This window comes from Coregonus clupeaformis, unplaced genomic scaffold, assembly GCF_020615455.1.
Source record: "Coregonus clupeaformis isolate EN_2021a unplaced genomic scaffold, ASM2061545v1 scaf0424, whole genome shotgun sequence".
Taxonomy (NCBI): Eukaryota; Metazoa; Chordata; class Actinopteri; order Salmoniformes; family Salmonidae; genus Coregonus; species Coregonus clupeaformis.
The window spans coordinates 302,241-329,539 of NW_025533879.1; the positions used below are offsets into that span (position 1 = coordinate 302,241).

The 27,299-nt window shown below is 44.7% G+C and overlaps 1 protein-coding gene across 7 annotated transcripts in view; it reads left to right on the plus strand.

Annotated features, from left to right (window-relative positions):
- The window catches only part of LOC121579061 (liprin-alpha-2), a 193,490-nt gene that overhangs the window by 136,271 nt on the left and 29,920 nt on the right, over positions 1-27,299 (plus strand). For 5 of the 7 annotated variants that reach the window (XM_045215339.1, XM_045215340.1, XM_045215338.1 and 2 more), the window contains exons 3-8: positions 10,869-10,970; positions 13,967-14,131; positions 14,426-14,500; positions 21,381-21,491; positions 24,807-25,040; positions 25,875-26,021. In XM_045215339.1, coding sequence (XP_045071274.1) covers positions 10,869-10,970; positions 13,967-14,131; positions 14,426-14,500; positions 21,381-21,491; positions 24,807-25,040; positions 25,875-26,021 — 834 coding nt within the window. The remainder of the gene's footprint in view (positions 1-10,868; positions 10,971-13,966; positions 14,132-14,425; positions 14,501-21,380; positions 21,492-24,806; positions 25,041-25,874; positions 26,022-27,299) is intronic. The other 2 variants (XM_045215341.1, XM_045215337.1) reach the window with 1 other exon arrangement.

The window sequence follows — 27,299 nt, forward strand, 5'->3', positions numbered from 1 at the left end:
GTGGAGAAAGGTACGGCTGAGTCGCCGCCACCATCTAGCCCATCACATCTCTCCCCAGAACATAAAGACACCAGCTGGCTGAGTGTACACAGAATACAGACCCTCTCTCTCCACACTGAGACGGGTTCCCATCAAGCAACAGTGAGACACTCCCCACATGTTGATATGAAAGCCCAGGTTGGAGCATCGCTGACAAGCCAGGCAGACCTGTACATATTTCCATTTTAAATGAGAGTAGAGACAGTGAACTCCAGGGAGGGATGGAGGGGTGCCCAAGAGGGAATGAGAGAGAGAGAGAGAGAGAGACTAGAGAGAGAGAGAGAGACAGACTAGCAGTGATGCCTAAATGATCCCTGGAGAGCTTCCCAGTATGTATGGAGATAGGTACCTCCACCACCCCCCGGATGAATGTAAATATACCATAATCCCATGCAGGCTGCCATCTTTAGAACAGGTGAGCTAAAGGTGAGAAGACAGGGAGCTCTCAGCTATGAACATCATTCTATCCATCATCCCCCTCTTCCCTCTTCAGGTGCCATGCAAGGTGAAAGTAATGGAACACACCATTCCAGGCAGGAATACGGCCCTGGTATGTCCCTTGGAGAGCTGTGGCCCCTGTGCCTTGGTTGTTGTGTGTCTCCTCCAGTGCATTGCCTCTCCATCGGTAATGGATGATGAGTGGGCTGACATTTGCAGCCGCCGCTTGTTAAGTTGTTTTTGTCGCAAATGGCTAGCGACCATGTTTTCCACTGCTTCGCTGGCTGCTCACTCTTATCTGGTCTAAATAAAAAGCGCATGACACATCACGTCTGGGAAAAAGAGGAAATATCTTCTGTCCTCGCTAGACTATAAAGTTGTGATGTGGTTAGAAGTCAATGGATATGATTTATTTTTCTTCCCATTCTGTCTCTGACCTTTTAAAGATGTACAGTCTATCAACGTGACGAATAAGGCGATTCTAGTGGGAATACAAGGATCTATCTGTTGAGTGAGTGAAAGCAAACTTAATACACACATAATGTATCTCTAGAAGTATGTCTTGTGGATGAGCATTTTCATTCTCCTCATGAAACCTAAACCTCCATGGTATATGTAGCCCTGTGTCTTGTCTGCCCTGACCTTGGCCTCCTCCGAAGCTCCTCTCTCATCTAATGTGGAAGGGGAGCAGGCTTTTCCTGGCCACTGCTGACAGCATGTGTTGCTCTTTGTCTGTTCTGCGGTACAGCCTGCTGTAACAGGTATCACCCCGTCTCTGGGGGTAGAGGGAGGGAGAGACAGCAACATTCAGCGTGAAATCATTGTGTATCATGTTGGACCTTCCAGACATGCTGGTTACATTACAGTGCAGTACATGTTATACAGGGGAGCCCATCCCCTGGCGCTTGCCCCTACATACCCACAGAGAAGGGGCCCATGACAGTGGCTCTCTGGTCAGCCAGGCAGAGGGGGTTTGGTCTGAGGAGATCAGAATGAGTTATTAGGGATGTGACAGGCAGGAAATCGCAGGGCTATAATTTCCTCCACTCAGATTTATAGCCCGGCCCCCAGGGGGCCTCTACAGTAGAGTGACGACCCCTCTTAGCTCTCCAACCAAAGGTCATTGTAAATCACACACACGCTCCAGCCCCCTATGTTGGCCTGCTCAGGCCCAGGCTTCTGGGTCCTAACACTGGGAGAATAGGACTGGGGTGGAGGGGTTGACATTGCAGGCCTTTGTCAGGTCTCTATGGCTGGTGATCGATGTGTCAGCTCATCTCTCTCTCTCTACCGTGTCCATCTCCATCCTTTAACAGTCATTCCTCACTCAGGTGGGCTTGCTTCACATGTAGCAGGCCTGGGAACATGGGAATGACTGATCCTCTGGGACGCGTCTATCAACATATCTTCTGATCTATAGTGCTGAGGCATCCTGTCAAACACAACAGAGACATAGAAATATAATCCCTTGACTTGAAAGGTAAATCCCATTCTAGGTATTCTATTTCTATGAGAGTCTTATTGAGTCCCAGAAGGACTGGATCTCAGTGTGAAATCAAAATGGTGCTGCTCATATTGTTTAATTTCCCAGTTAATATTGGAAGTCATGCTGTTTGAAAGCTTCTCAGAGAGTATCCCATTACGAATCTCATCACGGTCAATCTGGCTGCATAAAATCAATACACTACATAGCTGAGTGAATTCCAACGATTCCCTGCTTTCATGGCCTGGTTCATTAAGTCACTAGTTAATTGTGAATGACTAATTGGTGGTGAGCTGATTATGCACTAATGACTGACCTAAGGGCATTATTGTCATTAACGATGTATAACGGTATACTGTATACATCCAAATCAAATCAAATCAAATGTATTTGTCACATACACTTTTTTGGACTAATACATTTGATTTGATTTGAAACAGGACATGTAGTGTATAATTCCGATGCTGAAAGACAGAAGGAACCGTCTCTTGAGTACCATAGTATAATGTGTTTTCTTTATGGTGCCCTGTTGTTATGTTTGTACAGGAAGCACTGAACCATAATCTACTGTATGTATCATTAGTTAGTCCCAGTACGTCATTCAATGCAAATATTTTGTTCACCATGAATTCTGTTGTAGTAAATTATGAGCAAATAGTTGTTCATCTAGAACAGATTTAATATCTTACCACCTATAGGGAAATGGAGTAGTCTTCTTATCGCGATGTTATCTGGTTGAGCAGTTTATATGCTGAGGTGGCTTTTGTACCAGACTATTGTCTATTCTGTACATTACATTTCTGGGAATCAGTTCAAATGATGAGCCCACAATCCAAAAAAGAATCATGCTTTACGAGGCTGTTGTGAAACGTAGTGGTTTAGCCTTGTTATATACCATGTAGGACAGTCATTTAGGTTCATACAGTGGCCGTTTCTCACAATCCATTTACAGGAGCAGAAGAGATGCATCATTGAAAAACCCATTTTGAAAATCACAAGTGAATGGCAGTTGTTGTATCGTTATGCTTGTCTCCAATGCACACTGTAGCCGTAGATCGTGAGGGTTCATGAACTGCTCAGTACTTATACAGATGACCTTCTTGAATGTTTAAAGGTCAAGGAAATTAGCCTAAAATGAGCTTGCTCGCTGGGCTGAAACTCATTGTGATGTGGGGCGTCCTCTGGGACACCCCTGGGTGTTCTCTCTGGCTGCCTGCCTGGCTGGCTGGTCAACCGATGCTGGTCCAGGTGTCCACTTAACTGGCTTCTAACATTGACCAAGGGCTGCCCTTACAGAATAACCTGCACATCCCACCTGTTTCAGCTGTAGCTGTAAGCCTTAGTCTTGGAAACTTGTAAATGAATTAATCCTGAATGTCTATATTGATATACCCATACGGAGTTACAGGTTACAATAGGGTTTTTATTGGACTCTTTTGTCTAGTAAAGGAGGAGATGACAGGAGATGTACTGTACCGGGTGGATATATGTGCCTCTTTCTCTCTGAGCTATCACTGAAAGGTTGATAGTGAAAACATTGTCTTCATCGTATATTTATAAGCTGGGTGATTCTCACGAAACCCGTTTTACCATGGCAGTAGCGAATTGAGTTTGAAAACCATGATGCATCTTCAACAATCAATCTATCATTAATACGCTGCCCTGTCCTCTCTCTGCTGTCATAGTAGAGTAGGTACTGTACTGTATATAACAGCAGAGCTATTGAAATATTGAAGAGATAGTCAAACAACGTGATAAAACCAGCTGTACTATATGAAGAGTGCAGATACTGTAGTTCCTGAGATGTAAAGTATATGTACACATCTTTGAGATCACACAAATAAGGGTTTGGGATTTTGTCTTAATGTCTTGTTCAACGCCTGGGTGGTTCCCACAATCCTCTCTGATTGGTATAATTAAAGTTGTGATCCGTATAAGAATAGCTCTCTTCTCAACTCTGAGTTTGTTGTTGCTACAGCTTGCATGATTTGTTTGGTTTCTCAGAGAAAAGGGCATCTGGAGGTTATTGCATCTGTTTGTCTCATCTTTAAGATACTGCTAGGGTTTGGAAGTTACCTGTAATAACTTGATTTTGAAGACTGCTACTGGCTTGCCCACGGGGGTATTGAATTATTTCCCATCGCCTCCAGCACTCTTTTTAGAATACCTCTCCACATTCCACATCATACAGTTGAAGTCGGAAGTTTGAATACACCTTAGCCAAATACATTTACACTCAGTTTTTCACAATTCCTGACATTTAATCCTAGTAAAAATTCCCTGTCAGTTAGGATCACCATTTTATTTTTATTTATTTTTTAATTATTTAGCAGACACTCTTATCCAGAGCGACTTACAGGAGCAATTAGGGTTAAGGGCACATCGAGAGATTTTTGACCTAGTAGGCTTGGGGATTAGAACCAGCAACCTTTCGGTTACTGGCACAACGCTCTTAACCACTAAGCTACCTGCCGCCCACTTTAATTTAAGAATGTGAAATGTCAGATTAATAGTAGAGAGAATTATTTATTTCAGCTTTTATTTCTTTCATCACATTCCCAGTGGGTCAGAAGTTTACATACACTCAATTAGTATTTGGTAGCATTGCCTTTACATTTTTTTTAACTTGGGTCAAACGTTTCGGGTAGCCTTCCACAAGCTTCCCACAATAAGTTGGGTGAATTTTGGCCCATTCCTCCTAACAGAGCTGGTGTAACTGAGTCAGGTTTGTAGGCCTACTTGCTCGCACACACTTTTTCAGTTCTGCCCGCATCTTTTCTATAGGATTGAGGTCAGGGCTTTGTTGTCCTTGACTTTGTTGTCCTTAAGCCATTTTGCCACAACTTTGGAAGTATGCTTGGGGTCATTGTCCATTTGGAAGACCAATTTGCGACCAAGCTTTAACTTCCTGACTGATGTCTTGAGATGTTGCTTCAATATATCCACATCATTTTCCTTCCTCATGATGCCATCTATATTGTGAAGTGCACCAGTCCCTCCTGCAGCAAAGCACCCCCACAGCATGATGCTGCCACCCCCTGTTTCCTTTTGGGATGGTGTTCTTCGGCTTGCAAGCCTACCCCTTTTTCCTACAGACATAACAATGGTCATTATGAGCAAACAGTTATATTTTCGTTTCATCAGACCAGAGGACATTTCTCCAAAAAGTACAATCTTTGTCCCCATGTGCAGTTGCAAACCGTAGTCTGGCTTTTTTATGGCGGTTTTGGAGCAGTGGCTTCTTCCTTGCTGAGCGGCCTTTCAGGTTATGTCAATATAGGACTCGTTTTACTGTGGATATAGATACTTTTGTACCTGTTTCCTCCAGCGTCTTCACAAGGTCCTTTGCTGTTGTTCTGGGATTGATTTGCACTTTTTGCACCAAAGTACGTTCATCTCTAGGAGACAGAACGCGTCTCCTTCCTGAGCGGTATGACGTCCCATGGTGTTTATACTTGCGTACTATTGTTTGTACAGATGAACGTAGTACCTTCAGGCATTTAGAAATTGCTCCCATGGATGAACCTGACTTGTGGAGGTCTACAATTTTTTTTCTGAGGTCTTGGCTGATTTCTTTTCATTTTCCCATGATGTCAAGCAAAGAGGCACTGAGTTTGAAGGTAGGCCTTGAAATACATCCATAGGTACACCTCCAATTGACTCAAATTATGTCAGTTAGCCTATCAGAAGCTTCTAAAGCCATGAAATCATTTTCTGGAATTTTCCAAGCTGTTTAAAGGCACTGTCAACGTAGTGTATGTAAACTTCTGACCCACTGGAATTGTGAGACAGTGAATTATAAGTGAAATAATCTGTCTGTAAACAATTATTTGAAAAATTACTTGTGTCATGCACAAAGTAGATGTCCTAATCGACTTGCCAAAGAAATTTGTGGAGTGGTTGAAAAACGAGTTTTAATGACTCCAACCTAAGTGTATGTAAACTTCTGACTTCAATTGTACATTGCATTGTATTGAAGCCAGTGAATCATGATCCACTGGTGCCTCTCCAAATGACTGATGTCCGTATACTTTGGGCCTTGTTTTAGTCTAGTAGCATAAGCCTCTCTCTCCTGAGCTGAATGTCAAACCCACTCACAGACACATATAGGCTGTCTTTGGATCACACACCTCACGAGGAAATTCCCATTGTTCCTCCATTTCCTGTCTGTACTGACGTGCTCCTCATCTCCTCCAGGCGTTTCAGTTGAGATAGAGTTGAGATAGTTCTATTGTGGTGCATTTTTAAAAGCTCCCCTCAGTTTTTCTGCTCACTTGACCTGACCGGGACAAACTCCTGACAGGGAAATACTTTATAATGCACATAGCTCATCATTAAGTAATCCATCTCATAAAGTAAACCCTCTACCTTAACCCCCCAGTTCCCCCTCCTACAGCCTAATTTAGAACAACAAGGCTCATACTGTCCTGATGCTAATCTCGTCTCCCACAGACTCACACCTCTGAAGTACAGACTGAGACAGCGTTCGTTCTGATCAACACTTCCCAATTATCACTTACAGCAGCTTGTCGGTGGCCTTGGGTGGCGCAGGAGTACAGTCGAGCAACGTTTGAGCAGCATTTGATCAGCGTTTGCCAGCAAACAGAACACCCTAACATCCTCTTCCCAATCCAGGACGCCTCTCTCTTGCTTACTGGGGCCCTATGCCCCTGGTTTTGGCCCCCATTATACTGTACACTCTTAGAATTAAGGGTGATTCGAGGAACCCAGGAGATTCTCGAAGAACCCTAGAGTTCCTCAAGGAACCATTGCTGTCAGTGGGTTCATATTTGCATCTTTGGTTAGTTGAGAGTTCTTGGAGGAACCTTTTAATATTTAAATGGGGCGCGTGCGGAGCACTTTGAATTCATATCACCATTGGATTTGTTGTGCTGCCAGACTCAGAAGATATCGGCGATGGCTTTATGGGATAGATTGCAGCTTGAAAGCCACGCCTCCAATAAGCCACACCTATCTTCTGATAGGCTGCTGAACCCCTCCCAACACAAAAAGGTTGAACCTTTACACAGGGGTTATTCAAATGACCTTTTCAGAGGGGTTCCTCAAGGAACCGTTTTGACCTGAAAAGGTTCCCCTACAGTGGCAATTTTTTGAACCCCAAAAGGTTCTTCAAGGCTCCTTTACTTCTAAGAGTGTACTGTATATAGGTAGCTAGTTAGATGTGGTTCCCACTGGATCTGTGCTTGTATAACCACAGCAGATGTTGAAGGTCTCTGTAAGTGAAGCAGAAAGATTGGGTTATTACGCGAGCGTGTGCATCCCTGTACACTCAGGGGCTTTCACTCTCTTTCACCTATCTCTCCTCTCTATCCATCTCCATCTCTCTCTGCCAGTGGGCTACTATGGTATCTGGACACTTCTGGATGAGTTGCTTCCAATGAGAGGTGACATCATTATTATCTTAACACCCCCTATGCTCTCCCTCTCTCTCTCTCTCTCTCTCTCTCTCTCTCTCTCTCTCTCTCTCTCTCCTCTCTCTCTCTATCTCTCTCTCCTCTCTCTCTCTCTCTCTCTCGCTCTCTCTCTCTCTCTCTCTCTCTCTCTCTCTCTCTCTCTCTCTCTCTCTCTCTCTCTCTCTCTCTCTCTCTCTCTCGCTCTCTCTCTCTCTCTCTCTCTCACTCAACCCAGTGGTTATCCTTCACATGCCCATTCATTCAGCCCTCCACCTAGCAGCCAAGGCCTTTTCCTAGGAATATAATACCACTGTTGTGTTTTACTTAAGAGAGCACAATAAAATAGATATACTGGAGTGGATTGAGACACATTGTTTGTGGATATGAATCATTTGGAATGGAAGGAACATTATAAATACCGTGTTACGCTCTGCCTGACATGGTTAATGGAGACGACCATGTGTATATCACCAAACTAAAAACGAAACAGTATAATCTTCACTTTAAATTCACGGTGAGTCACCATATGTGGCCGGGGACAGAAAACAACTCCAGCATATTGATTCTAAATGTAAACAACGTTAGCAGAATAACTTGTTTACATGACTTGGTATTACACCTCTATAACTATATCAGCATCTACAGCCGTGACCTACATTACAATCGCTAGATATAAACAACAAAAACATCAGCTAATTTGGTCCTGAAGTGTTATCTTGGTAGTTTGATGAGCGTTGCCTGTGCAAGCCGTGTGACTTTCGCTTTCCTTGCATTCCGTGTGATGGTTTGGGTGCGAGACCATGCCGTTAATTAAAGGGTGTGAGGGCGTGATCAGACCGAGGCGCGAGGCAAGGCGAGCAAACATACATTCAGGCCCACAGACCCACAATGCACTGCTGCTTTGGCATCCTGTTTGATCGTCTTCCTACTTTCTTCCTAAGTCACGTCAGTGTGACTGAAGAGTGTATTACAGATGAGTTTGTGTGGACGGGCAATTTATTGGACGTTTTTGAAGTCTCCTCTTTATTAATGGTGCTTTTCTTTAGTGCTTCCCATAGCAACCCTTCTCCAGGCTGGCAGTGTTGGCCTTTAGGGAGAGGCAGTGTTTAATAAAAGCATGTCAGGACCCTGTGGACCAGATCATTTCTCTCTAACTTCATTTTGAAAGAGGGATTTGGGCAAGACAGCTGGTTTAAAAGCTCAGCCAGTTAGCACTGGAGCGAGAGAGAGAGAGAGAGTGTGTGTGTGTGTGTGTGTGTGTGTGTGTGCGTGCGTGCGTGCGTGCGTGCGTGCGTGCGTGCGTGCGTGCGTGCGTGTGTGTATGTACTGTAGCACACCACAGCCTTTTCTCCACCTGCCACGGTTCTGTTCAGCCACCGGAGCAGAAGTATGTGTGTGTGTGTCCGTCAAGTCGGCCGGTTTTCCACGTGAACACCTCCTCCACCTCATCGTTTTCATAATAACCGAAGGGCCCGACAGGTGACCCGATCTCTGCTGTCTCAGTGAGTTGTTGCACTAGGGGAAACATGTTAACATTTAGGCTAGTTAAAAATACATGTTTCTATGACAGTGGCTGTACCAAGTTGACGTGACTTTTAAGTTAGCTCAGAAGTCTAAAATGTTCGACTTAAAGGATGTTGTTTATTGAGATGGAGCAGAGGGATATAGTCATGTGGTGGTTTCTCTGGCCCTTGAGCCTGTCTATTTCATTGACCCTGAAGGACAACTTGGAGGAATAACGTAATTGCAACATAACTAAAGACTGTGCAGTTATATCAAATCAATAGATTTGGGAAAAATTACCCTATAACATCAATACCAATATGCCAACATGCAATTTCATATCTGAAGGACTTTATAGAGCCCAATGCAATACCCAGCAATAATTAGAGGACTATTGCAGCACAGGAGTAAGACAAATCTATGCATCTTAATGCGGTCTCATTGTCGTTGAAGGGCAAGTTACATGCTCCCAATTCCCTCATCTCTAAACACACACACACACACACACACACACACACACACACACACACACACCTTCCACTTCTTCATCACCGGCCTCTGAGCCCAGCCTCATGTTTGTTGATCGTTCACGTAGCTAGGCCCACTTGTTATTGACTTCTCAACTCACCTCGGAATGAAATGAAAAATTCAAACCCTCTTGCCACTCAAAAGGGCCACAGCAGACACTCGTTTGCATGTTTTATCTCCTTTCCACTGTGCACCCCTTCAAGACCTGTCGGCTCCCAACGTCTTTCATTTATGACAGGCTGAAGATTTTAAGTCATGTCGATGTCAGTCATTCTGTCAAGGTTGTTTACCTAAATGTACCAACACCAGAGAATACACTAGAGTCTAGACAACACTTAGGGTGAGTAAGTGAGTAACAAAGTAGCACAGACAATGGTTAGAGCAGCCCACACTTCAACCCCCAGTCTCCCCGGCCAGAAGGAGTGTTTTTGGGATAATGGCAGGTCATATAGGGGACCTGTGGAGCTCGGCCCTGTGGTGGTAATTGATAGCTAAAGCTATCAGATAACAAGCATATCTATTCTGACTCAGTAAAGTTAGAGTTTAGGCTCTACTTCACTCCTGCCTCAGTAGTCTGGATGCCTGCTGTGGTGGTGGTGGTGGTGTTGTATGACAGCATCTCACTAAGGAATAGTTAGAGAAGTTAGTGTGTGTCCAATTTAGCTGTACAGTAGCCTCATTGTTCTCTTTATTGATCGACTACACTGACTCCCATCTTATTTCAAAGGGTCCTAGACTGGACAGTGCCTGCCTTCCATGCTAGGCTTGTAATGCTGGCCTATGCTGACTACCACCACACTTCTTTTTGCTTTGTGCTGACAGTACAGTACAGTACAGCACAGCACAGCACAGTAGTCATGTTTAAGTCCACTATGGCTGGCCCGGTGCCCACTAGTCTCCTCGGGGGCCAATCCTCTTACAGCCTGTGTGTACAGATTACCATTAGCACATTCACATTATATTCTCTGCCAAACCGAATTTCCACTTTTCCCAGAACCCACAGGTTTTAACCTGTTTTCTGTGGTGTTGGTAGTTGTCTGGAAACACATCGCCAAAGTCTGGGAAATCCGCAATAAGATCAGGGAGTCAGTTTGTCTAATTTAGCCTACAGTGCAACCCAATGTGGAAAAGAAACGTCAGTAAACCAGTATACCATCAATAACATAAAGGGAGAATTAAAAAAGGCTGTATTCCCTTTGGATTGGGCATGATTAACATAGTTTTTGAACTATGTCTGTGAACTGTGGGCTAGTCCATTGAGTATGACATGGGAGTGATGGGGTGGGGGGGCTTGTTTAATGACTGTCTCATATTTCCTAACGATATTGTGCGGTATGGATGCCAATGACGTGGATGGCTGTTTTGTGGGTTATGATGATGATGATGATGATGAAGATGATGTATTGTGTGTTATGGATGGTGCTGTGATGCTGACCTCTATGTTCTGTATTGTTGCTGTACAGGAGTTTGCAGCCCTGACCAAGGAGCTGAACGTATGCAGAGAGAACCTTCTGGAGAAGGAGGAGGAGATCTCTGAGCTCAAGGCCGAGAGGAACAACACCAGGGTACGTGGAGAGGAGACACACACTCACTGATGCGCACGAGCAGACACAAGACTGCGCGCACGCACAAACACACACACATTTTTCTGCCCAATTCTAACCACATACATTGACCTGAACCACAACGGCTCAGAGCCTATGGAGATCAACAATGTTTTCATCTGTTGACGTGGTTGACTGGTCATCTGTAACATATGTAAATGGAACCGGTAGCCTCCATTTCCCCAGGGGACAGATTTGGACCCCATGTACATAACTCTGAATTCCAATTCCGATAATACCCTTTCATTAGGCAGAGTAACCAAATCTTGCTATTGACAGATAAGGCTGGTTTTTCCCACCAGGCTGTATAATGGGAGACTCACAGAGTCACACTGACTGACTGCACACCACCAGTCTGCCAGAGAGGATTTTAGCACTGCCATTTTAGTAGGCCTGTCACTGCTCTGCCATCTTGAGAGAGAGAGAGAGAGAGAGAGAGAGAGAGAGAGAGAGAGAGAGAGAGAGAGAGAGAGAGAGAGAGAGAGAGAGAGAGAGAGAGAGAGAGAGAGAGAGAGATGGGGGGGACGGACGGACGGACGGACGGACGGAGAGGGAGAGAGAGAGACAGAGAGAGGGAAGTAATTTAGTCTCTCTCTCTCTTCATTATCACCTTGAATCCTCTGCAGAGCGATTATGAGGCAGACTTTTAATATATCTGCTTTTTTTGTTGTAAAGGTTTTAAAGTTCCTAATTAAATATTTGAAGCCAGGTGCATGCAATCAGTGGGTTGGAGGGCTGACAACAGAATGGATGATGGTGTACCTCTAGGTTTTAGGCCTGAACACTGTAAGCTGGATAAGAGCTTGTGCCAAATGACTTGCATACAAAGCCATGCAGTGTAGAAACATGATAAGAGAGAAATGATGAGCCACAGAGAGGGGATAGAGAGAGGAGGAGAAGGAGGAGGAGGAGGAGGAGAAGGAGGAGGAGAGGGTGTTTGTAGGTGTACGTTGCTTTTTATTATTCCGGCGAGGCGACCACTGAGGTAGAGCTGGGGCCAGCGTTCAGACTCTGATTGATTAGACCCATGGGGCGGCGCACAATTGGCCCAGTGTCGTCCAGGGGAGGGGAGGGAATGGCCGGCAGGGATGTAGCTCAGTTGGTAGAGCATGGCGTTTGCAACGCCAGGGTTGTGGGTTTGATTCCCACGGGGGGCCAGTATGAAAAAATAAATAATGTATGCACTCACTAACTGTAAGTCGCTCTGGATAAGAGCGTCTGCTAAATGACTAAAATGTAAATGTAAACAGTGGGGGTTTGGATGTGGGGAGGGAAGGTGGGGGGATCTCAGCCTGCTGGCAGCCCTTCAGATGCTCAAGGAGGGAAGGAAGGACGGACAGCCCTCTTGAAGCCCTCCAAAACTAGTCCACACCACTCTGTCTGCACCTTCTCCCTGACTCCAACTTATTAAGTAAGACAGCAACAGAGACAATGGCTCAGTTCCAATGTTGTTTCTAGCATATCATTTAGAATGGAGCAATGTATTCAGCATGCATTTTAAAGGGTATGCTAGTGTGGATATTGAAACAGAGCCTATGTTTACCATTTAGGCCCCACCCAACATAGCCTCTGCAGTGCCTGATGTGTAGTGTAGTGCAACACTGAAGTCCTAGTGACGTTTTACCAGGTTGAGTGAATATGTCTTTACTTTGAAAATGTGGTTGATGTCTGTATGTCTAATGGTTCTTAATGCCTGGAAGATTAAGGGATTACAGTCTATGGTTTAAGCACAATGCTTGGACGGGCTCACAACACCACCAGAGCCCTGCTTAAAGATGGGTTTAGTAGTAAATTACTTCCTTGGTTACATACTATGGCGACGCCAGTGTGAAAACTCTCCCAAACTATTGGTGAACCACACCGTTACATTATTATCCAGCCGCAGCGTGTGGCGACGCCGAGAAGGGGTTGTTTGGCCTAGTGAAGCACAGTCAGGGTTAGAAACAAGGCATTTGGGACGTGAAGATGAAGAAAACTGTCAATGTTTCTCAGAATGACCAGACAACAAAGCTGAAGACACTACATGAACCTCTCCTCAGATCACTATCTCAGCGGATCTTGGTGTATTCCTAACAGGGCAGATAGCATCATCATTAGCTTGCTCGATTAGTTGCTTGTCTGTTAGGCATTTGCATTCCCTCCAAAACACTAGGCCTTCATAAGACCAGGTTATGGGCCAAATCTAGACCCCAAAAGCCTATCTATTCAGACTAGCACACCCAGACTTCCCTCAGTCCCCCATCCCTCCACTGTGCCTGTATGACAGAGATCAGAGGACAGTGTTCACCTTTATGGTCCCTGTGTGTCTCTACTCCTCCTCACTCCTGTTCCGCCTACTCCCAGCGGACTCATCTCATCCCTTTGTGTTGCTGGAAGTTGACTCTCCCTGTCCTTGGGAATCTTTCCACTGAGAATTGATTCGGCACACCACCTACACCAGCCCAGCATAGTAACTACATTAGCATAATCTATTTTGTGTGCAGGCCAGAGAGTTTCAATTTGTTTTGAGTGCCTTTATTGTTCCGAGTGCCATAATTGATTTCCGTATGTCTCGTGTTTTTACACTGAACGGTTATTGTTCTCCTTCTCCCCCCGACCAAAAGTTGGAAAATTAAATGAAATGACCAAGTTGAGAAGATCTCATTGATTACTTTGATTTCTTTTCATTGCGGTTAATCAGGGTTGATAAAAAATGTCTTTAGAGAATCACATGAAGACCAGTAACCTTGTGTGGTTGGTACAATACAGTCCAATAGTCAGGCCACAGCATGTTGACATTTAGAATCATATCACTACATCTTCTCTGGTGCCAGGATAATTGATGATGCAGACGATAACGGTAATAGGGTTGATGATGATGTCAATCATACAGATGATGCAGATAGCCTTTATGATGATGATGCGGATGATGATGATTATATGAACTCTAATTTCTGTCCCTATGTCTGTCTCTATAGTTGCTTCTGGAGCATCTGGAGTGCCTGGTGTCCAGACATGAGCGGTCACTACGTATGACCGTGGTGAAGCGGCAGGCCCAATCCCCCTCAGGCGTGTCCAGTGAGGTAGAGGTCCTCAAAGCGCTCAAGTCCCTGTTCGAGCACCACAAAGCTCTAGACGAGAAGGTAAGACCATACATTAGTGATGTAGCCTATATAATGTGTATGCACAGTAGCTATTCTTTTTTGCTGACTGGAAGAATGGATTATACACGCGGATAGAGATTCTTCAATTGATTGTACGGTATATTTGACTGATGACAGTACACATGGAGAGGTATTGCTAACATAGTGCCATCCTGGTATTGAATATCCTTTGTTTTGGCATAAGTCACCACCAGAGTTCCATTGTAAGGTCCTACCAGAGGTTGTGTACAGTAACTGACTCATGGGGGGTTGTTGTGTGTTTCTTTTCTTCAGGTGAGGGAGAGACTGCGGGTGTCGCTAGAGAGGGTCTCGGCATTGGAGGAGGAGCTAACATCAGCCAACCAGGAGGTGAGAAACATGTCACAGTATCATGTCCACAGGTGCTCTGACTGAGACGTCAGTTCTATTCATTTCATCGGCCTTAGTCAGGAATTTGTCCATGTTTTAGTTGACTTTCAGAGTACTTTGATGTTAACAGTTCTACTGAGGAGGACTCCTCTTCAGGGGGTAGTCATTCTGTCTTAAGATGGAGTTCGGTGTGTGATGGGGTGAAGTATGGCATTGACAGATGAGAGCTGGCCCGTGGCGTTAGCAGGGTGGCGTAACCCCTCTGCCCAGCCTCTCAGGATCTCAGCCTCTCTCTGCCAGTCTCTGCCAGGGCAGATGGTCATGTTCCAGCTGAGAGGAGCCCTCAGGCTGGCGCTCTACAGGAGCCAAATTAACCACTCTGCACTGCCAGAGAAGAGGGAGAAGAGGGAGGGAGAGAGAGAGAGAGAGAGAGAGAGAGAGAGAGAGAGAGAGAGAGAGAGAGAGAGAGAGAGAGAGAGAGAGAGAGAGAGAGAGAGAGAGAGAGAGAGAGAGAGAGAGAGAGAGGTGAGAGAATGGTGGAAGACATGAGCAGTGAGGGAGTGAGAGGTAGGGTGAGAGATGGCGGGGGGGAGAGAGAGAGAGAGAAGTGTGAGAGAGATAGGTACAGTGGTTCCTCAATTAAACGTTTTGAGTTTATGCCGCAATCGTTTGTGGTAGATGGTGGCAGATTGTGGTAAATTGCGTCATTCTGTCATTGAACCACACTATCACAAGGGGGAGTTAGAAAGCTGATCTATCTGTAGTCTAAACTGTGGCACAAATGTACTATCTTTTCGTAAATTAATGGAGGTGCGAATGTTTCAGTCCAAGAGTCTCTCTTCTCTGGCACTAGAGTCCTGCATCAGGCAAAACATTTTATAGCTGGCGGGTGGTCCCAGAGTTGAGAGAGAACTTGGGTAAATACAATGGCGCAATTACACGGTGGGCTTTTGGTTTCTCTCCCTCTAAAAACAGAAATAAATAATTCTAAATAACAAACTGGCTTTATTTACCATAGTGTGAAAGAGTGACAGCCCCTCTATATGAAGTGAGTTTGTGAAACACGGAGTCCTTCTATGCTGATGTGAAGAAGAAACTGAATGAGAGAGAGTCCAGCGAGGATAGGGAGGGGAAAAGGTTGTTCATATTTTCAAGACCTGAGCTACTTCCTGTATTTATGAAATGTACTAGTTTATTTAGGTTATTTAATATATGTGTTTAGGCTTGGCCTATTTACTAGGCTATTTCGCAGCTAAAGCTATATTTGTCAGTATAAAGCTGAGTGATTCACTCATTCGTGGCTTTGGATCAAAAAAATAAGTACCAACATCCTTTCTGATAGCCTTTCATAAAGAAATGTAAACTAAATAAATCAAATAAATCCTATTCATAGTGAATAATCAGATGCGTGTTGCAAGCTTGTCATTTTTCCTTATTGTAGTTTTTTGTACGATTTTATTTGATACAAAACATACATATACAAAGGACAACTACGTCACACCTGCCCAGACCCACCTGCTCACACCCCCATCTCCAGTGTCCACATCACGCTCCGCCACATGGCCTCAAACTGCACCATTTAGTTTCTCTCCGTCTCCCACACTCACTTTCAACATTTGGATAATAAAGCATTTAAAGGCTGACATTGGTTGATTTTCAGTTTTTAAGTATATGTTTTTTCAAGATGATTGACAAGGATGATCACTGCACCCTTATATGCACTTTTTTTGAAATATGCAGACAGACGGATTAAAAGTTAATTTCCATTGTAATACTTCTGACAGCCAAATTTCTAACTCCACCCATAACTTTTGGACTTCATAACATTCCCAGAAGGCATGGATTATTATAACCTAATGAAAAATGAACCTGGAAATCTAATTTAATTTACTGCATGCCCAATACCTATGGGTTTAACCTTCTGAATGAATGAATATAATGAAGATAGAAACTGCCTCTTAATGAGTTAAAAGAGCCGATCCGTTACACAACAAAATAATATCAGTTTATTTAGCCTAATTGTTACCAGGTGGACAGTAGAGAGAGGAGAGAGAGAGAGAGAGAGAGAGAGAGAGAGAGAGAGAGAGAGAGAGAGAGAGAGAGAGAGAGAGAGAGAGAGAGAGAGAGAGAGAGAGAGAGAGAGAGAGAGAGAGAGAGAGAGAGAGAGAGAGAGAGAGAGAGAGAGAGAGAGAGAGAGAGAGAGAGAGAGAGAGAGAGAGAGAGAGAGAGAGAGGTGAGAGAATGGTGGAAGACATGAGCAGTGAGGGAGTGAGAGGTAGGGTGAGAGATGGCTCCTCTGTAGCTCAACTGGTAGAGCACGGCGCTTGAAACGCCAAGGTAGTGGGTTCGAGCCCCGGGACCACCCATACACAAAGAAAATGTATGCACGCATGACTGTAAGTCGCTTTGGATAAAAGCGTCTGCTAAATGGCATATTATTATTATTATATGGCGGGGGGGAGAGAGAGAGAGAGAGAGAAGTGTGAGAGAGATAGGTACAGTGGTTCCTCAATTAAAAGTTTTGAGTTTATGCCGCAACCGCTTGTGGTAGATGGTGGCAGATTGTGGTAAATGGCGTCATTCTGTCATTGAACCACACTATCACAAGGGGGAGTTAGAAAGCTTATCTATCTGTAGTCTAAACTGTGGCACAAATGTACTATCTTTTCGTAAATTAATGGAGGTGCGAATGTTTCAGTCCAAGAGTCTCTCTTCTCTGGCACTAGAGTCCTGCATCAGGCAAAACATTTTATAGCTGGCGGGTGGTCCCAGAGTTGAGAGAGAACTTGGGTAAATACAATGGCGCAATTACACGGTGGGCTTTTGGTTTCTCTCCCTCTAAAAACAGAAATAAATAATTCTAAATAACAAACTGGCTTTATTTACCATAGTGTGAAAGAGTGACAGCCCCTCTATATGAAGTGAGTTTGTGAAACACGGAGTCCTTCTATGCTGATGTGAAGAAGAAACTGAATGAGAGAGAGTCCAGCGAGGATAGGGAGGGGAAAAGGTTGTTCATATTTTCAAGACCTGAGCTACTTCCTGTATTTATGAAATGTACTAGTTTATTTAGGCTATTTAATATATGTGTTTAGGCTTGGCCTATTTACTAGGCTATTTAATATATGTGTTTAGGCTTGGCCTATTTACTAGGCTATTTAATATATGTGTTTAGGCTTGGCCTATTTACTAGGCTATTTAATATATGTGTTTAGGCTTGGCCTATTTACTAGGCTATTTAATATATGTGTTTAGGCTTGGCCTATTTACTAGGCTATTTTGCAGCTAAAGCTATATTTGTCAGTATAAAGCTGAGTGATTCACTCATTCATGGCTTTGGATCAAAATAAATAAGTACCAACATCCTTTCTGATAGTCTTTCATAAAGAAATGTAAACTAAATAAATCAAATAAATCCTATTCATAGTGAATAATCAGATGCGTGTTGCAAGCTTGTCATTTTTCCTTATTGTAGTTTTTTGTACGATTTTATTTGATACAAAACATACATATACAAAGGACAACTACGTCACACCTGCCCAGACCCACCTGCTCACACCCCCATCTCCAGTGTCCACATCACGCTCCGCCACATGGCCTCAAACTGCACCATTTAGTTTCTCTCCGTCTCCCACACGCACTTTCAACATTTGGATAATAAAGCATTTAAAGGCTGGCATTGGTTGATTTTAAGTTTTTAAGTATATGTTTTTTCAAGAGGATTGACAAGGATGATCACTGCACCCTTATATGCAATTTTTTTGAAATATGCAGACAGCCGGATTAAAAGTTAATTTCCATTGTAATACTTCTGACAGCCAAATTTCTAACTCCACCCATAACTTTTGGACTTCATAACATTCCCAGAAGGCATGGATTATTATAACCTAATGAAAAATGAACCTGGAAATCTAATTTAATTTACTGCATGCCCAAGACCTATGGGTTTAACCTTCTGAATGAATGAATATATTGAAGATAGAAACTGCCTCTTAATGAGTTAAAAGAGCCGATCCGTTACACAACAAAATAATATCAGTTTATTTAGCCTAATTGTTACCAGGTGGACAGTAGAGAGAGGAGTGAGTGAGAGAGAAAAGAGAGAGAGAGAGAAAAGAGAGAGAGAGAGAGAGAGAGAGAGAGAGAGAGAGAGAGAGAGAGAGAGAGAGAGAGAGAGAGAGAGAGAGAGAGAGAGAGAGAGAGAGAGAGGTAGACATTTAAAATTCTGCTCTAGCAGCCACACAGGCCTTAGGAGGTGAGAGGAAACCCTGGTCAACAACTAATCTGCCCCGGGTATAGAAAACAAGTACAGTGTTACACCTCAACATACATTTTACTGAGTCGAGGCAGAGTTCTTTATTAGATTAAATATTTGCCTTGGTGAAATAGAGTACACATTCATTACGTTGCCATTATAATACAGTGACTATACTTCATATGACTACAGTGGCTACATAACTTGCTGCTGTGTCATGGTGAGACAGTCTGCTGAGTGAGTGGGTGTTGAGGCCCGGTGATGGGGGCTGCGGTTAAATAAGCACTGCTGAATAGAAACGTCCACACTTCCACACGTCTGAGCCTCCAGGGAGGACGTTGGGTCCCAGTGGCTGCCTGCCCCAGCTCCAGACTGTTAATTGATTTGGGATGGAGATCTGCCTCGAGTCGCTCTCCTCTGGGGCTTCAGTCTGCAGATAACACCACCTGCAATCCTGGAGCCTCCCATAGAGAGCTGCACTGCCTAATGACATAGATGACCTTCGACCTCCCAGTCTCAGGTGTTTAAGTGATCCAGATATGACCTCCCAGTCTCAGGTGTTTAAGTGGTCCAGATTTGAATATCCATTGTGCGTACTCTCTCAGAGCTGATTTCTTTAAAATGTTTCAATTTAGAATAAATAGTTCAATATGCAACAGCAAGCAAATCCACTGTCTATGGATGAAATCTCAAACCCTGTGTGCTGGGACATTGTCGAGGCTTAATTTAAAGGGAATCCTACATTGTAATTGTGAAATAATCCCTCCCTGCCCTTTGCCCTCTTAGAATGAAAATAATGAATGTAATACTTGCATCTAGTGAGTGCCTCCCTCTGTGCTTTAAAAAAGTGGTGTTTTATAGTTGTATAGCTTTAAGGCTATTTCTGGCACACAGTGGCAGAGGCAGTTATGTGTCGCATTTTCACATCAATCATTCTTCATTGACGGAGTTGTCATTGAATGCCCTCTAAGTCTTGAACGCAGCTCCACTGGAGCGGATGGTGAAACACTTGGCAACCGTGTTGGATTCTCTCACTGTGTTGTTTTATTGTGATGTCATCGCCTCCTTCTGAGAAATGTAATTCTGTCGGTCTCTCCGGGGGTGCAGACACAGCCCAGTGATAGATCTGGGATTCCCACAAATGGGAAGTGCCCAACAAATAATCAGGCTTAATTAATTTATTGCAGACAGAGATGGCATTCCAATAACAGTAATACTGATATACTGTGTGGATTTTACCGATCAGGACTTGAAGGCCCAATTGCAGCACTGCCTCAGTCTGTAGTATGATGGATTGCCATGTTTAGCAAAATACTGTATTATACAGTATGACTGTCATAGGCTGCTACACTATCCTTCCTGGATTCTTCTCTCTCTCATTGGCGTCATAATATTGATGTCTCCGATGGGGGAAACAAGGTCGGTTTGTTTCCTAAATCCAGATGAAATCCTGAGATTAAAGCCTAAAATATCCTGTGATCAGTGGTAATAGCAGCACGCTGTCATTTTAATCACACCATTCTGTTTGCCTCCCAGCTGGGTCTGTTCGTTATGGAAAATCTGTCAATGTCTGAGCTCATGATTACATAATAATGGACAATGAGCAAACTAATTCAAAGCAACCAATATTTTAGTTTGTACTGGTGGAGGCCTCTGGGAAGCATAGTGACCGGCTACAGGTATTTATGACAATGACATGGTGCATCTCTCTACTGTAGTTGTCAAACAGTAAAATCACGTCTTTTGTAAAAATATTTTCACACACCAAAAAATGACAGTTATGCCAAAAAAATTATGGTTAGCACATCATGAAACAATGACTGTCTTCTCCTAGTTTCAAGGTCTGGGAGGTTTCCCTGAAACTGACTTTTCAGTGAAGGCAGACCCTACAGGCATCATGTAGTCTCCCTGGTATTGCTGTCACTCGTCGTTAGCAATGGTGTAAAATTGCATTAGAAGTGAGAGGGCCCCATAAAGGAACTGATACCATGCTGTTTGTACTGTCCAAGAATATGTTATAGTCCAACAATTTGGACAATTATAGCTGTGTCTCTACCCTGCTATTTCCCCCTTCCTCCCCCTCGGAAAGTCCTAATCAGCCGTCACTGTCAGGGAAAACCCTCATTATGCTTGTCGTGTCACTCGTTTGTAGCCCCTGGCAACGTGATTAAGAGTGAACACCAGATGCTTCAGGTGATACAGAGAGAGAGAGATGGGTTCGCCGAACAAGATAATCATAGTGATCACGTCAAAACCTTGACTTAACATGACTTAGCTGGCAGCGTAATGTTCCGGAAATTCCTACACAGACAAGCTGTAACAGTAGGATATAACCTGTTAGCTGTCGTTGAGGAAATAATTAGGTTGTTTGTGTTTTGGAAAGTGAATGAGATCCTGACCCTTGACCTTAATAAATTGGCGCATCAGTTTTATTCCCCTGAGGCACTGACAGTACAGCCCCATGCCTGGCTGGAGCTGACAACTGTGTGTGTGCGTATCTGTGTCCGCGTGCTCGTCTGTGTGCTATGTGTGCCTGCATGTGTGATTGACTGCTAGGCTGATCTCTGCTGTGTATTGTAATTCTAGACCTGTGTATTAACCTCTGTCATGTGTCCCTCTCTGTAGATTGTGGCCTTACAGGAGCAGAATGCCCACATCCAAAGGAAGGTGGCGTCAGGGGACGGGTCAGAGGACATACTGGAGGGCACTGATGCCAGCCAGAAGGTACATAGCAAGGTGGGCATCCATTGCATTTACTGTCTTTCTTTTTTTCCTGTCAATATCCACAGCTCCAACACTCTCAACATTTCAGTTTTCACATCAACGTAAAAGTGTCGGATATAGATACTTTTCAAACATCATTTTCATTGATTCAACAAAGTTGTCCATTCATAGTCTGATATTAGTATCATCGTGGTATCAATCATGTTATCATTTCACTAGCTAGATAGATACAGCCCTTGACTGTCAGCAGTGTCTTTGAGCAGCCTGATAGGCAGCGTGAAGGACACCCACAATCAGGTGATATGTACTGTCTATGACCCCACCAGATTCCATTATACTGGAGCACCCATACTTCTGAATACATCTGCATATAAATGGTCCTAGATCACACATTCATACATTGTCCTATAATGCATCCACACTTCCATGATTAGTCAGACCAGAGTGAAACACAGTACCTTGAGCAGTCAAAGCGTAGGAAATGTCCTGATACTCCCAGACATCAAAACAGCACTTAGAATGCAGAAAGCAACAGTGTCTTAATCTCATAGAGGCTGGTACTGCAGAACAACAAACAGAGACATCAATGACAATTCAATTCTAGCTCTCGTCTCATGGTTTGGATGTGAGCTGAATCTCTAGGCTCGTGGATGAGCTGTACCGTGTGATGGGGACGGGTTGCCAGGAGTGTACGATTCAGTTGAGCCTGACTGGGCGACAGCTGTCTGTGGCCTGTCATTCTGCAGAGTAGGGGGGTGGGGATGAGAGTGGTTGGAAGGTTGAAACTCCCCGTCACACACACACACACCCTCCTTGGTGTTAGTGAGAGGGCAGTCACTCACTGTCACCATCCAGAGGTAGTGACACGGATGATCTTTGGGGCAACTTTCTCCCGGGGGGCGGGGCAGAGTCCTCCTCTCCGTCTCACTGCTCCTGGGTAGAAGGGTGTTGGAGTAGAATGAACACACAGGCTAACGTCGTCATCAGGCTGTTGTCACCCGTGTGTCAGGTGGAGGTGTGTGTGTGTTGTGTGTGTGTGTGTGTGTGTGTGTGTGTGTGTGTGTGTGTGTGTGTGTGTGTGTGTGTGTGTGTGTGTGTGTGTGCACGTGTTGCGCCTGAATTAACCATCAGGTCACATCATCACCCCGGGGCATAGAGCTAGCTTAACCTGACAAGACAGCTAATGCAGTCAGACAGCCATGGCCTTTCCCTTCTAACCATCAAGACCTCAATATTATATAGTGATCGAAACTCTGAATATTTCCTGTTGAATAGTAAAACCAAGAAGATTTATCCATAGCGGTAATCTTTTACAGTTAGCAATTTCAAAACATAACGATAAAATATAAGCTAGACTAGTTTTTACTGACATGCCCAAGCTATTGGTGCTGGGCTCCCCCACTGCAATTTAGCAGCGCTGTAAAGTTGCTGTGATATGTAGACAACTAGACGTATAAAACGGGTCTAATTTAGCAAAAGGAAACTGCCACGGTACACAGTAGCTTGTTCCCTACCAGATCAATCTGCCTCGATGGAGAAACAATGTTTAACTCCATGTCCATCACTCTTAAAGGCATTGTTACAAGTATCAAGTCCACCTCGTCCCCAACCGGATAACTCCCCTGCAGGCTTTACGAGTATACTCTCCGACGCTCCGCAATTAAGTTTTTATTTCGAGAACCGGCCGTATAACTTGTTATCTCTGGGAAAAGTTCAAACCAACCCGCACTAAAAGCCAAGCTAAGGAGATGAATCCCAAAGTTTGTCCATTATGAGAGTTGGCTGTTGTGTTGGTATTAAAACCAGCGGGCTGATTTAGTGGGGCCTGTTGCCTTACACGGTGAATCATTTATCACAGGCAGTAGGGAGAGAGGCCCAATTAGGGCTGTCTGGCCAGATGGATGGGTATGGATGGGCAGCTGGCCCTGATACATGAGGATGGGTAGAGGAGGGAGAGAGAGGGGGGAGGGGGGGAGGAGAAAGAGAGAAGGGAAAGAGAGATGGGAGAGGAGAGACAGACAGACAGACAGACAGACAGACAGACAGACAGAGAGAGGGGTACAGAAAGAGAGATGAGAGAGGAGAGACAGACAGACAGAGAGAGGGGTACAGATAGAGAGATGGGAGAGGAGAGACAGACAGACAGAGAGAGGGTTACAGATAGAGAGAGGAGAGACAGACAGACAGAGAGAGGGGTACAGATAGAGAGAGGAGAGACAGACAGAGAGAGGGGTACAGAAAGAGAGATGAGAGAGGAGAGACAGACAGACAGAGAGAGGGGTACAGATAGAGAGATGGGAGAGGAGAGACAGACAGACAGAGAGAGGGGTACAGATAGAGAGAGGAGAGACAGACAGACAGAGAGAGGGGTACAGATAGAGAGAGGAGAGACAGACAGACAGAGAGAGGGGTACAGATAGAGAGAGGAGAGACAGACAGACAGAGAGAGGGGTACAGAAAGAGAGATGAGAGAGGAGAGACAGACAGACAGAGAGAGGGGTACAGAAAGAGAGATGAGAGAGGAGAGACAGACAGACAGAGAGAGGGGTACAGATAGAGAGATGAGAGAGGAGAGACAGACAGACAGAGAGAGGGGTACAGATAGAGAGATGAGAGAGGAGAGACAGACAGACAGAGAGAGGGGTACAGATAGAGAGATGAGAGAGGAGAGACAGACAGACAGAGAGAGGGGTACAGATAGAGAGATGAGAGAGGAGAGACAGACAGACAGAGAGAGGGGAGAGGAAAAGAGAAACATAAGTCCCCCTCCCTCTCTCTGTCTGTCTCCTCCTCCCTTCTAGAGTCAAACCAAATCATATTCCTAATGCAAGTGCCAAACTCTTCAATGCAGTCTGGAGGAATATTTATAGTGCCTCCATCACCCTGGCTGTGTGTCCATCTGAAATGAAACCAGAATAGGGGGCCAACAACCTCCAGCTCCTAAATTTATTAGAGCGCTAACACTATCTCTCTTGAGTGGGAAATGCAGAGGTCTGATTCAAGGCCCTCTCAGCCTGTACTTCAGCACTCACTGCAGAGGGCTTGACTGGAAATTATGTTGTTTCAGCTCATCCATTTCAATTCAGCTAGCTAACACAGTTTTTGTGTCATGGGACCTTAATTAACTCAATCCACGAAATTGCTGAAATTGCTGAAAAGCAATTTAGAAATTAATTTAGAAATTAATTTTTGATTCTTGACTTAGCTCCTGATTTGACTGAATGGAAATGGAGTTGAGCCCAATCCTGCCAGCTTTATCCAATACGAGTCAAAACGTCTGGTTAAATGTCTCATTCTCTCTCATTCTCTCTCCTCCTGGTCCCCCAGCGCCTGTCCAACGGCTCCATGGAGTCGGCCCACGAGGCCAGCCAGGTGGTGGAGCTGCAGGACCTGCTGGAGAAGCAGAACTATGAGCTGGCCCAGATGAAGGAGCGCATGTCCTCCCTGTCCTCCCGCGTCTCCGAGGTGGAGCAGGAGCTGGACACCGCCCGCAAGGACCTCATCAAGACAGAGGAGATGAGTACTAAGTACCAGAGGGACATCAAAGAGGTGAGGAGAGAGGTACATTCATAGGAGATGCACCCACTCTCTAAGGAGAGACACTCACACACACACTGTTAATTGAGAGTTAGGGTTGTTGAGAACATACATTAACATGCATGAGGGACATATGCATTCACTACCTCAACCTCCTCTCTGACGACTTAGAGGAGTTACTGCCTCAGACAATCTGGATGGTTCTTGGAAAAGTAATGTATCCAGGCTTCTTACTACACATTGGTACTCGGAGATGGTCTCTACTCATCTGTCCTGTGCTATAGGCGGACCATTATAGTCACACAATCACTGGACCCTCTTATTTGGAGGAGAAGTGAATGTCCATCCGGTGATGTGAATCTGAATGTGACCTGGCTCTTGTTCTGCCTTGCTAGCGGCTAACCCTGGTTGAGATTGCTATTGATTGCTAATGATGATGGCAGCCTGGGCTCAGGAAGTGAGGCCCAGCTAGTACACTGATCTCAGATCCTTTATCAGCCCAGTCCTGTCTAAGTAATTACCACTGTCTGTGGAGACTGGTCTGAGAACAGTGTTATATCATAACAGCGCTAGAGGACATTTCCTTCCCCTCTATACACATACTCACTGAGACTCCATACAGGAAATTAACCGTAGGAGATTTAGGGAGATACTGTTTATGCTGTTGAGAGGGAAATGTACAATGCACAGACACACACACACACACACAGTTGAGTACATGTAAATCTGTCTCACTGTGTGTGTGTGTGTGTGTGTGTGTGTGTGTGTGTGTGTGTGTGTGTGTGTGTGTGTGTGTGTGTGTGTGTGTGTGTGTGTGTGTGTGTGTGTGTGTGTGAGTGTGTGTGTTTGTCCCTACAGGCTATGTGTCAGAAGGAGGACATGGAGGAGAGGATCGTCACTCTGGAGAAGCGGTACCTCAGCGCCCAGAGAGAGTCCACCTCCCTGCACGACATCAGCGACAAACTGGAGAATGAGCTGGCCAATAAGGAAGCGTTCCTCAGACAGGTCACTTACCCTCTTCCACCAATCCTAACTTTAACCATTAAAGTAATGGGGGAGCTGGGGGGGATACAAAACTGAACTAAGATCAGCATCTGAGGGATACTTCTTTAACCCCACTGACTTTAAACCTTTGGTTTTAGGGTCACAACCCAGAAGGAATCAGAAGTGTCCCCACCGTGGGTCCCACCCACCTAGAAAAACCATGCCCTTTAGTACATGTTATTGCTAAGGCAAAACTCAATTACATCTCGCATCTCTGGTTAAAGGAGATCTCCATGGGCTCAGGATCGTTCTCTACATTAATGGAGGACCATAGTTACAATACCACACATATTTACTGAAATCACCTGCGATCTGGATGAATAGCACACTGTTCATTGCCAGTAGTGGATCAAGGATAACTCTCGTCTTTGATGAATAAGAGTTCATAACATTCTGAAATGAGAGGATATCTTGACATTGTGTTTAACTCCAGCTGAGTAATGTGCGTATGGGTCAGGAATTGTAATGTAGTTGCTTGAAGAGGCTGTGTGGGTGGATGTGCATGGATGCTTATCTGTGCCTGAATAATGTTATGATTAAGGAGGGGGAGCAATCACAGATACAGCACCAACAGCTGAGCTCAAGGCAGATGGATTTTCATACATTTTTATTGCCAAGCTTTAGAGAACACACACATCACACACACACACACACACACACACACACACACACACACACACACATGAATCCGCATTTCTTAAACAGAAGGTACTCCGTGCACATTTAAGCAATAAGGCCTGAGGAGGTGTGGTATATGGTCTGATATACCACGGCTGTCAACCAATCAGCATTCAGGGCTCGAACCACGCAGTTTATAAAAGGAAATAAACCATAAGCAATTTACATGTGCAATTTTCTAAACTTACATTTCTAATCCAATGTTTGCCCTTGGTTTGTGTCTGGCATCAGCCCCTTGGTTCTTTCCAATGGCATCCTGGCCCATTCCCTTGCCACTAGGAAGCTTGGGCTAAGTTTAACTCTGAACTCCAACCAGGGATGAGAGTTGAATGGTACTCCATCCAGCAGCATTCAAAGAGCATACAGAAATAAAGCCCCAACCCCCCCAATGGACCCAGCAGTCACATCACACCACCACCCCTGCAGATCTGGTTTGTCTTGTTGCCGCGCCAACGGCCCTGCCCCAGGGTCTGGGCACTGACTTTTGAAGATGAGCAACTCAAGAGGGACGAAGAGGGGAGACGGAGAGATTGAAGGAGGGATGGAGACAGAGGGTGCAGG